The sequence below is a fragment of the Ipomoea triloba genome, chromosome 7, assembly GCF_003576645.1.
Source record: "Ipomoea triloba cultivar NCNSP0323 chromosome 7, ASM357664v1".
In the NCBI taxonomy this organism is placed as follows: Eukaryota; Viridiplantae; Streptophyta; class Magnoliopsida; order Solanales; family Convolvulaceae; genus Ipomoea; species Ipomoea triloba.
Genome location: NC_044922.1, coordinates 6023646 through 6035972, shown reverse-complemented (window position 1 = coordinate 6035972; position 12327 = coordinate 6023646). Strand labels below are relative to the sequence as shown.

At 35.0% G+C, this 12327-nt stretch overlaps 1 protein-coding gene and 1 long non-coding RNA gene across 3 annotated transcripts in view; one reads left to right on the top strand and one right to left on the bottom strand.

Annotated features, from left to right (window-relative positions):
- Positions 1-4086: 4086 nt before the first annotated feature.
- LOC116024483 (transcription factor MYB62-like) lies at positions 4087-5621 on the top strand. The gene is made up of 3 exons (XM_031265380.1): positions 4087-4346; positions 4423-4552; positions 4686-5621. Exons 1-3 carry the CDS (start codon positions 4181-4183, stop codon positions 5278-5280), a joined length of 891 nt encoding a protein of 296 aa, XP_031121240.1. The 5' UTR covers positions 4087-4180; the 3' UTR covers positions 5281-5621.
- Positions 5622-8700: 3079 nt separating this feature from the next.
- The window catches only part of LOC116025018, a 5554-nt gene continuing 1927 nt past the window's right edge, over positions 8701-12327 (bottom strand). For both annotated transcript variants that reach the window (XR_004099568.1, XR_004099569.1), the window contains 2 exons: positions 12064-12160; positions 8701-9009 (listed from right to left, as the gene is read on the bottom strand). This is a non-coding gene — a long non-coding RNA (uncharacterized LOC116025018). The remainder of the gene's footprint in view (positions 9010-12063; positions 12161-12327) is intronic.

The following is a 12327-nucleotide window of genomic DNA, read 5'->3' as shown; positions in this document are numbered from 1 at the left end:
TAATACTAGTTTCTTTTAAAGAATAAAATATGAAAAATGAGTGGATAAAAATTATATATACATACTATTTATTTTAAAATTGCTTATTAATAACTAAAAATAAATTTCTCAAATAAATATTTTTCTCTTCAAAAGTATAAGATAAAACATACTAACTTGTTAACGAATCATTTAGTTCCCTCCATTACATAAAACATATACAAATATGCTATTTTTTATCGGAATAAGTATTGTATATCCATAAAAAAAAATTATATTTTAACTAAAAAGTATTACATGTCTCACGGTGGAACGGTCTACTACACCTCTTACTGTGAGACGGTCTCACACTAGACTTATTATTTGTATTGCATATACAATTTCACTTAACAATTTTTTTTCTATTTCTTGTAAAAAGGATTCTATAGCCATCTATACAACTTTCATTCCATTTGCAGGCAATTTTTACTGTGGACCATGGTCCATAACGGTGAAGAAATGTCACCCGTTCTTCTAATTAATTATGCTTGTATGACGTATTCAATTTTATTTTATATACATTGTAGTTTCATTGCAGTACAACTGAAGTATCATTTTGTTCCAATTACAGTTTCATTTGATGAGATTATACACTCAATATTTGAGACATGTTATTGAATTTTATTTTATACGCACTGTAGTCTTATTGGACAATATACACTCAAATATGTGAAACTGTTATTCAGTTTTTATTTTATTTATACTGTAGTTTCATTACAACAAAACTAAAGTATCATTTCGATATAATTACAATTTCATTTCACAATATACACTCAATATGTGAGATTTGTTTTCAATTTCACTTTATACTGTAGTTTCATTTCATCACAATTAAAGTATCATTTAAATTCAACTACAGTTTCATTTGACAATTTACACTCAATATGTGAGACATGTTATTTAGTTTCATTTTATACATATTGCAATTTCATTTCAGCACAACTAAAGTATCATTTCAATTCAACTAAAGTTTCATTTGATAATATACACTCAATACGTAAGACATATTATTCAGTTTCATTTTAAATACACTGTAGTTTCATTTTATTATGAATACATTACAAATACGGAATTTGTTAAAAAAAAATGGTTGCCGTTTTTTACCTATAATCCACACAATTATGTGTACCATGATCCACCTTATAACAATTGCCACTTGCACCTAACAGGCTGCTAATCCTTTCCTCTAAATTAACCCAAATGGGAAACTACAAGTTGAAGCAGTGTTCACTATTTAAAGATGAGCTTCCAGTTGGATATACCAAAGCTTTAAGAATTTTGACACAAAGGAACCTTATTGCAAAAAGTGCAAGCACATGTGCCCAAAGTGTTATATATATTCTCATTCTAGATCATTAAATTAATCTTGTCCCAAAGGATATTGTATTATGTATAGAGTATAAACATGATAGGTAAGCACAATCTTCAAATCTTTGACTAAAATTTATACATATTTACATTCTTTATTTCAACTAGTAAGTTACAAGTAGTCTAAACTGATTTATTTTCTTGTGGTTTTTTGCTGGCTAAAGTTACAAGTCTAAACTGATTTATTTTCTTGTGGTTCTTTGCTGGCTAAAGTCACAAGGCATGATTTATTTTCTTGTGGTTCTTTGCTGGCTAAAGTCACAAGGCATAATTTACTCAGTGATACTTTAACTCGAATAGTGCTGGTGAGTTTTGTTTGTCATCATTCAAAAATAAAGTATATTGTATTATATGTATAAACATGATGAGGTAAGCACAATCCCTCAAATCTTTGACTTGAAATTTATACATATTGGGATTTTGAAAGAGAAAAAGAAAAGTAAAAAAAAAAAAAAAAAGAAAAAAAGCATAGGGAAAAACAAAGAGTGTGGTGGCTTAGAGGAGACATCATTTTCTTGAAAACAAGAACATTATATTCCATGCATGCATGCTCATGGCCATACTATGTTGTATGCTCTGCCGCCCTGCTGACCAAACCCAAATATCCCACGTTCACTTAACTCTCCCAATATTACTTTATATTATATATTATTATATTATATTATGTTATATTATATAGTTCAGTCAAGCATGTTTCTTTGGGAATCCATGAAATTTAGTAAAGGGGGGAACTTCCAAGGAAGTAGCAGCAAGCATAGTTCAGTATTGAAACTTTTGGCATAAATTTGATATCTAAATGATCATATATTATTCTCCTTTTTCAAAAGTGTTTTATCTAGATCACTATGTTTAATTTAATTTATGTGTTCAAATTTAAAGTTCGTAAATCTTTGTATCCTGAAAAAATGGAGCTTCATTCAACTCTCCAAGCATCTAGGAAGAAGCAAATCTTTTAAAGAAAATATGGAAGATCATTTATTATTATATCCTAGATCAAGGTCCGCGTGCAGCAAAATGAATCGCTGATACATATTCATTCTTACTATATTGTAAGTTTATTTTGACTTGCAATACACTACATATGAATTTATATCAAAATATAATAAACCTATTAAAAATGAATATGTAGTACACTAAAAATAAACTTATAATATACTAAAAATGAACATGTGATACACTAAAAATAAACGTACAATATACTAAAAGTAAACATGTATCAAAGTCCACCTTGTAAGATGGACTCCAAGGTGCATGATATAATTTGCCCAATAGATTAGTTCAGTTGGTAAACAAATTGCTAATATATACAACTGAGCACTATATGCAAAATAATAACAATATTATTATTAATTAATTAAAAAATTAATGTTGCTGTTCTTGAAAATGAGATATTTTTCAACAATCACTTCAATGACTTCATTGTCAAGATTTTCTTCTTTTTATTTTTTTATTTCTTTTATTTTTTACTTTACGTACTTTTCAGATTTTATTGATTTTCCTTTTTCCAATCTTTACTTCCTCTTCTCTAGGCTTTTCTATGTTGTTTCCTTTCCCTAAGTCTATGGAAAAGCATCAAAGGTATTATGTATTTCTTCAGTTACATTGTATCCGACCTAGTAAACTCAGTCTAAAGTGCAATATGTGCAATGATATGATACAAATGATATGATACAGTAGTCGTACTTATAAAAAGACAAATGCATGACCAACCTGGCACCCCCCTCAAAATTAACAAAAAATTAAAATAAAAAAGTAAATAAAAGAAATGACCAACACCCTTACCTTATACAAGAATATAAAAATAACACTTTAGTCCTAAGTGTAGTTAATTGAAGTCAATTTTTCAGTTGTTAGGGATCGGCCTGAAGTGGCACTTTTGATTCCCAAGTGACCAATGTACAATAGAATTATAATAAGGGTACAACACCTCGGAAAGGGTGGACGAGTGGGCGAAGTATGATTCTTGTATTGTCAAAACCTTCCGTACGATATTAGTACATATAATCAATAACATTGTTACAACTCAAAACTATTGATTATTTGTCATCAATTGAGCAAAATCCATTGCATTTGTGTGTACAATATGTACTCTTAAGCTCAAGGTAGGGTAGATAGCCTATGGTCCACTTGAATGAATGAATATCACCAATTCTTGGACCTAACTTGATATAACCATATGTTAGGGTAGTAGAACAATCATATCATAATATACCTTTCTATATCATATAATAAATTAAATCATATAAATTTTATCCGAATTAAATAGATTTCAATGTTATCCAATTATTGATGTTTGAGTAACCATTTTTTTCTTTTGGGAGGGGGGGGGGGGTGATCAAGAGTGTGTTGAGTGGAGAAGAGAAGAGAAGAGGCAATATGAGGGAGGGGAGGGGGGTGAGAGGGGGTGGGTGGGGTGAGGGTCCATGCACATGTATTAAGTTTTTTGGGCAGATATATAGGCTCATACCAAGAGCATTTTTAACATCTTTCCAAATGGTTCATTGCACACACACTCACAATCACCTCATCAATCAAGATTCCATACATATCTGATCAAGAAAACCAGTACGTCATGTGGGATAACCCACCCCCCCTTCCCACCAAGATGGGGCCCACTTTTTTTTTTCTATTCTTTGAACTTTGGGAAACTCCCCTGTTGGCACCATCTATAAAATCCCTGCCAACCCTTCAAATTCTGCTTCATTCTCAACCCTTACTTTTCACACCCCAACCCCAAAATTTTTCTTCTTTAATTTCTTCCTATCCATCATTCTCTCTTTCTTTCAAGAAAGATATGATGGTTAGTAAAAGTGGTGAAATTCAGAGCTTGAGCAACAATAATGAAGAGAGGTTTGGGGAGCTGAGAAGGGGGCCATGGACTCTTGAAGAAGACACTCTTCTCATCAAGTACATAGCTGCCCATGGTGAAGGGCGTTGGAATGCCTTAGCCAAATGTGCTGGTGAGTGACACAACATCACTTTTTGAGTTTCTCTTACAATTTGTAGAAACTGTTTTGATCACTCTCTGGCCTGCAGGGTTGAGGAGAACAGGGAAGAGCTGCAGGCTGAGGTGGCTCAACTACTTGAAACCAGACATTAAGCGTGGCAACCTTACTCCACAAGAACAGATCCTAATCCTTGAACTCCATTCCAAATGGGGAAACAGGTAGACAGAGTGTCAGTAGTTAGATTAGCTAACTGATTGGATTCAGCATTCTGAATAGTTAGATTGGCTAACTGATTGGATTCAGGGAGCGTTCTGGGGGTTGGTTTTGATGTTTTGTGTGTTGTTGTTGTAGGTGGTCGAAAATCGCGCAGCATTTGCCAGGGAGAACAGACAATGAGATAAAGAATTACTGGAGAACAAGGGTGCAGAAGCAAGCTAGGCAGCTGAAGATTGATTCAAACAGCAAGAAGTTCATTGAAGCTGTGAAGAGGTTTTGGATGCCAAGGTTGATTGAGAAAATGGAGCAGCACCAGACTTCTACTCTTTCTTCTTCATTCATCTCCTCTCCATCTTCATCTTCCTCCATTTCCACCATGGAAAAGCAAAGCCCCCTCAACTCTCTCCCTTCCCCAATCACCATCCCAGAACCACCCAAAACAGACAACCCTGAAAACAAAAACCTCAACATTTGCTCCACAGACTCTTTCCAATTGCATGATGATGATGATTGCTACCATGTAGAAATAATGGGGAACTCTTGCTACGCTGGGGAAGAAGAAGGATTTGGCCACCCTGCCATGTCAGCGTTCGAATCCCGGGATATTTCCATGCTGGAGTGCCAGCTGGCACCCGACGACTGGTTTGGCAATGACGTGGCGGATTCCCTGTGGAACATTGATGAGACGTGGCAGTACAGAAAGCTGGAAGACTTTGGGGATCTAAGCTGAAAGAAAGAAAGCCAGCCGCCTTTGTTAGTTGGCTACGGAAGTGGTGCAAAATAGACTAGAAAAGAGTTGCATACTTATCGTCAACTCACGACTTCTGTTAATAATAGCCCCACTAGCGCATGATAATAATGGCTAAGGGCTATTACCAGTGTTAGCTCATCATAGTATTCCCTTAACTATTACTAAGATTATAAACAACTTTTTTTTTGGGTGAACTAAAATCTCAAGTGTATAGGGTGGGCCACAATGGATGTAATTAGGTTTGCTAAGTTTTGTTGTTTTTTTTCTTCAATAGTCTTATCATGGAAATGCATTTATATACCAATCATACATTGAGAACTTATAGTGTAGATCCCCATAGTGGTCAATATTAATATTTACAACTTTAAACTTGTAATAAAAAATTAGAAATTTTATAATATCATGTACTTTACAAAATTGTACCTTGCGAAATGTCAGATATATATAGAAAATTGAGAGTACAACTTGCAAAACACAGAATACAACTTTACATTGCATATGTATATAGGATAGTACAACTTGCAAAGCATAGTTTGCAATTTTACAAAACACTCATCATTGTACTTTGTAAAATTATATCTTGTGCATTGTTAGATGTACATAGGAAAAAGTACAACTTTACAAAGCACACGTCATTGTAACTCACGTTATAAAGATATTCTAAAAAAGATTGATACTCAAACTTGTAATAAGAAAGATTATTAGATTCATGAACATCCCAAAGAGGTTAATACTAAGATTTAAAACTCAAAATTTGTAACAAGAAAGATCACTAATCAAAATTGTAATAAGAAAGGTGATTATTTTTATGGCAAATACAAGGTTATCAGTAGATATAATTGAAAGATTTTGAGTATATTTTAAGTCTTGATACAATTGATCTAAGTATTGGAATGTTACTCAATTTGTGTATTGACCACATTAAGCTTTAGCTAATGAGGAGATCAACTGTGTGGTCAATTCATGAAAAACTCAGTGGAATGACAACTAAAAAGATCCAAGTGACTAGTTAAAAGGGGCATGAGTGTTGTCTATTCATTTGTGGGGGCCAATGCTAGTTTTATCCTACTAGAAGACACAGGGAGAGAGATTTAGATAGACCTAGGCTCTAACCTCTTTCATATTACCAAATACTATGATGAGAAGAAGATTTATCTCTCCCTAGTTTCCATTAGCATAAAATTCCATCCCTAGATCATTGCACCAAAAAGCCAAGGATTGAATTGTCGAATCAAACCTAAATTATAACCTTATTTGTCAGCTAATGATGAAACTTATAACCTTATTTGTCAGCTAATGATGAAACCATAGAAATCTCGATACTGAAAGTTTAGACAGAATCTTCTCTCTAATTTGGGCCATCAAATGTCAAGGAACTACGTTTAGAGTTGTAAAGCGGATTCCAAACCGCATAATTCTTGGTAATTTATACAATTGTTTGATAATTTTGTTGGGAAAAGCAGAGGGAGATAAAGGGGATGCACTTAGAAATTAGAATGGTCAGGAGGGATATTGTAAATGTTACTTGTTCTAATTTCTTTCTTCTTTGACATCCAATTCTCATGGCACAATAGCCTCCTCCCATTGCTCGGGTGATCGCTGTCTTGACTAGAAACCTTGAGCGTACACTCCTCCAGATAGCCCTCCACTAACAGCGAGCGTGAAACCTAAACCTGGAGTCAATGGCTACAAAGATGAAACTTTAGGCCACATAAGAATGGAAATATATGATACAAAAGTCATGTGATGGTTACTGACACTGATGTTGGAAAGACATCCAAGTGGTTTGAAGCTCAAAATGAAAATGACCAAGTGGGAGATAAACCTTAGCAGACAAATAATAAACTGCAGACTTTAGCATTACTAATAATGGAAGGATAAAAGTCCTGGAAAAAGACTTGAGAGCAATACTCAAACACACAGACTGTAATTAACTAAACCTATTATTATCATAACCTAATTATCTAGGCAAATGCACTAAATAGAATTTCAATCTTTTGCGTAGTCACATCAGCTAAAGAGTAAAGATTATCCCAAAAGAAAGTTGCACCTCAGAATGTGAGCAGGCTAAGTTTTCATGTGAGATCGGAACATAAAAAGCAATATACTCTCACCTTTAAGATTTCAACATCTTTACAGTAATCACAAATCACATAATCTTGAAAAGACCAAACTCTCATGGGTCACGGTGGGGGCCTCTTTTGACAAGAATTATCAATCTCATCATCTGGCCTCTGTACCTAAGATCCTTAAGTTCCTATAAGAAAAAGGTGTCAAGAAGTGTGTGGGTGCCCCTTGAAATGAAAGGCACCTTATCACCCACAAAAAAAGAAGTTTCACCTTTGACTCTTGGCTTCTGCATTCAGAAGATGAGATATTATTCTATGCATGAGCTTTCTCTGCCTTTCTGATTCAAGAAAACCAATTCACAGAAGTTATTCTAGTCCGTAAAATCATCAAATAAGCCTTTGCCTGTAATGCTTAGTTCATTAGGTGTTTATCCCAAAGTGGTTTAAGAAATGTATTGCAAAATTTCAAGTACTTAGCCAAGGACAAGCAAGAAATACAAATAAATAATTACATCAAGGTTCCAGGAGGAGACATTAAATCTATTCACCTGCTTGATTTCAAATAGATACGTAAATCTGATATTTTTTCTCATTCAGTGGGTTGGTCAATGTACACTGAGAGATTTAGAAAAAGAGTTGCGCTAATTTTTCATCCCCATTCATTCCAATCTTTCTGCAACTTCTATTTTCCAACTTTAGCATAGGCTGCATAGCTATCTCATAGTATGATGATATGATGAAAACCAATTTTGTAGAAGTCGAATCATTGTTGACAACAAAGTAGCTTAAATTCAAACATGAAAACAAAGTAGCATTGCGCTACATAGTACAATAAATCGCCACTTTAAATTGTCAAAATTGGAAACCAACAATTCTAGTGTTGAAAATGCTCCTTTTCAGGAAACATATTGCAAAAATACTGAAGGTAAATAAATAAAGAGGTAAAAGCAAAAGTTGATAGCATAGCCCAAAGTTGTGGCCATATATGATCTTTGAGCAATCCATGAATTGAATTTCTAGTGATTTTCTATAGCAGGGTATCTACCCTACCAAGCCCCTCAAACTGAAATAGTGAAATTTGTCTCCGACCAAAGCATTGCCAAGTAAAAGCACAGCACATGCATCTGGCATCACTATTTTGGAGTGTGGATTTAAATCACTGAGCCAGTCATCAAGTTCAGCAGGGTTCTGATAACAACAAATAAGAATAATGACTTCCAAATTATATCAGCACAAACAAGGTTTTACCAAGTTAAGCTTAAGCAATATTTAAGAAGTATACCAAGCAAGTTTGAAAGTTGCAGGATATGAGAAGGAGCACAATCTCATAGAGGAACAATTTGTTAAACAATCTCACTTCAATTTTAAGTGGATTAATTCCAGGTGATTGTTCTGCATCCCAATGGAGAACTCCTTTGGAACAGTATTGCCAGAACTATAAGCTTAGAAGGATTACATCATCGCAAAATAAATTAACTATACCCTTAAACATTATACACACATTTTTGGGAATGCAACCTTTGGCTTGAATATTATTAAATCCCAATGGCACATTTTTGGGAATGCAGCCTGGAACTCAATAATAGTTTCTTTATCTTCGCCAAGTATTACTTCTGTAGACTTTATAGGAAATGCATACCTACATAAAAGATATGCTTCATCAAGATGTCTATATAAAGTTTGTGTGTGCTACTTCATGTAATGAGAAAGAAAGTATACTACTATAGACTATAGTTATTCATTGTATTTGTGAATACATGTATAACATCATATATACACACATAGAGGTATATGTGGGCTCAGCCCATTACTAAAACCGTACATCACCAGAAAACTAAGAGAACATCATTTATATAAAGATAAATTCCTCTCATTTTTTTCATGGATAACTAATAACTTAATGATATTTGGAGAGACTAGTCGCAATTAATCATACAGTGTCTCAACTGGTTTGCACAAGACTCACTTGATAGTCAATGGGGCCAAATCAAAATTTTTCTCATCCCTCAATGTTAGGCTAAGTATGAAAAAATAGATTGATCAAGGTTTGCAGAACCCCAGCAATGATTGGCCTAGAAGGATGCATTGGATTGTCAGTTCTACATGACCAGAAAACAAAGACAACATGTGCTTTCATGGTGGAACACATGGAAATAATTAGCACCCTGGATTCCGGAAAGGAGAAAACATTCAGCATGGCAAGACATGAAGGATGCTCATGCATTCTGACTTCTTCTATCCCCCTCTAAACTAAGCAAAGTACAACAATTCCAACGGGGAAAAGTGAATAGATAGATAAAATGAATAGGTATTTATTGTGGGGAGGTAGAGAAAGGCACAAAAAACAGCAGTTGGTCCAAAGGCAAGAAATTTGTAGAAGCAAGCTGGGGTTGGTCTTCAGCTATATATGGCAAGTGGCATTCCTAGCAAACTTGGGTGGCAAACTGAAAAGGAAGCAACCATTGGATGAGGGCTATGAAGGATGGTATATATATTAGGAGAAATTTCATTATGTCATTGCTTGAATACCTGTTACACAATTACACACATATGTACCTACAGGCTAACCTAGAGCATATCACAAATATAGGTTATGTTAACTTGTGCGCACACTTGGGGAATATCAAAGGAGAAACACATTAAACACATGCTATAAACTCAACAAAGGGCAAATACATCAAAAACAAGTTCTTTTGGAGTGCTACCTACCTACCCATGCTACAAACTTCCTTGTCAGCTTGGAAGAGCTTCAAAGGGTAGAGCATTGAGTGAGAGAAAAGCTCACTAGCATTGGAGATGTCAACAATGTGAGTTTTTGGATGGATTGGTGTACCAAAAATAAATCTCTAATTATGGAAGAAGAAGAAGCTACTACTCTGGAAAACCCAATGCAGGAAAAGGTGGCGGAATACATCAACACCACAAGGGAGTGAAATAGGAATGTCATTTGTCCCAGACCTAAAAGGAACCCAATTCCCCGCCAGCCGAGAGATTGTCTAAAGAACTAAAAGTAATTAGTCTGGTTCATGGATCAATGCTAACACAGGTTGTTCCATCACCTTCTTCCATAGTTCCATGAAAGAAAACTTCAATGATGCTTATATTAAGCAACAAGCTATGGCTGCTGTCATGCTCCTAAGACAACATCATCGGCAGAAAGACACTTTTTGTCATCACTAAATGCCATCAAAACTAGTTATTTTGTTTTGTGTATATACTCTTGAGAGGATGGGATGAGGAAAATTTTGTCTCTGTATTTGGGAATGGGTGCAAAGTTGGGCAGCATAAGAAATAATTGGGGTCAATACAGGGGATATGCCCCCCATATATTCCCCACCCTGTTGACCTTTCTGGAGTGAAGCTTGACCACACTTCAGCATATCAAACCAAAACAGAGTGTAGACACCATCCAAGCCACTCCTCTTCTGATTGCAGAAGGTTAACACGATCAGACATACTAGCCAAGCTTGAAAACAGGAATCTTAGCAGTAAAGGCAGCCAATGGAGTAAGGACCAGAGAAGAAGGGAACTATTCCTGGTATGGGAAGGTAAATTGTACCAAGAGAAAATGGATGTTTGCCTAGATGGTTTAAGAAGAGAAAATCATAGCAAATATGAAGATGGTAGGAATACATTTCGCAGAGGGGTTCTGCCTGATATGTGAAAAAGAGGATTAAACAATGGTAGACTTTATCAGAGATTTTAGCTTTAGATGTGCTTTCTGGGAGTTTTATGGAGGGGCAAGACAGCTCAAGCACCTAAGACTAGCTCCTTTGCAAGAATAGGTTCAGGGGAACTATAAGCCAACAGAGCTAAGGCAGTGAGAGCAATGGCAGACTAGCTTTGTGCATCTCCTATGAGGGTTCTAGTGCGAACACAAATTGGTTTCATGGAATTTTCCCCACCCAATTCAAAGTCATAACCATGGCTCTATGATTAGCACATGAAGTAAGCAATAACTTGGCAAGAGATTGAATGTCCCAAAAAGGTTAGTGAGGTGACACTGACCAAATACTGGGTTGTTAAAGCTTAACACAGATTGCACTAGGAGATCTGCTGAAAGCCCAAGTGACTGGGAGATTGGATTTTTGAGTAACATTGGCTTATCACATGGTCTTTTGATGGAATTGTTGAACCTAAAGGAAGGAATTTGGATGGTAAGACAATGGCAATAGAGGAATGTGATAGTTGAGCTAGACTCCAAGGCCATTGTCCAGAAGCTCCAAAGGAAGATGAGAAGCCGACAAAATCCTTCAATAAAAGTGTAGGAAAATACCACGCAATGGTGGTCTCACAGATATTTTGAACACTCGTATAGACTATATCACTATAGAGTTTAAAATAGGTTCGCTACCCACCTCACAAACCTATGCTAGGACAAGGCATGGGGTATGACCATTATGGAGGAACCAATAAAAACTATTCTGGGTTTGAGGATGTAGTTGCACAGTTATATTCCCCCTCCTTTATTTACTTTTCATTAGATATACGGTATACCCAATAAGAAAAGATTACACTAAGATTTTATGTTTCAATATTAAATTTATAAATATAATAGTATTAGAAGTTTCCCATCCCAACATCATATGTTATGACATAATATTAAAATAATATGATAAGCATTATATAAAAGCATTATGTCCATATGTTGTGCCAGCAACTTCAGTAAGTGCCAAAAACAAGAAATACCAACCATTTGTTTGGTACAGCAGCTCCAAAATCTTGGACCTGTTCCCTTCAAATACATGATTAACTATGATCTTCTATGTCTTCCATGGACACATCAACTCCTGTTCAAAAGAAAGAATTGAACTCCATGTCTCCATCTATTTCAAGTAATGAATCAGTCTCAAAAAAAATTCATCAATAAAATTAAAAAAAAAAATACTGCCTAGCATAAGTCAAGCTACCAAAAACTGAACCCAGAAACTAATTAAAAAAAAAAAAAAAAAAAAAG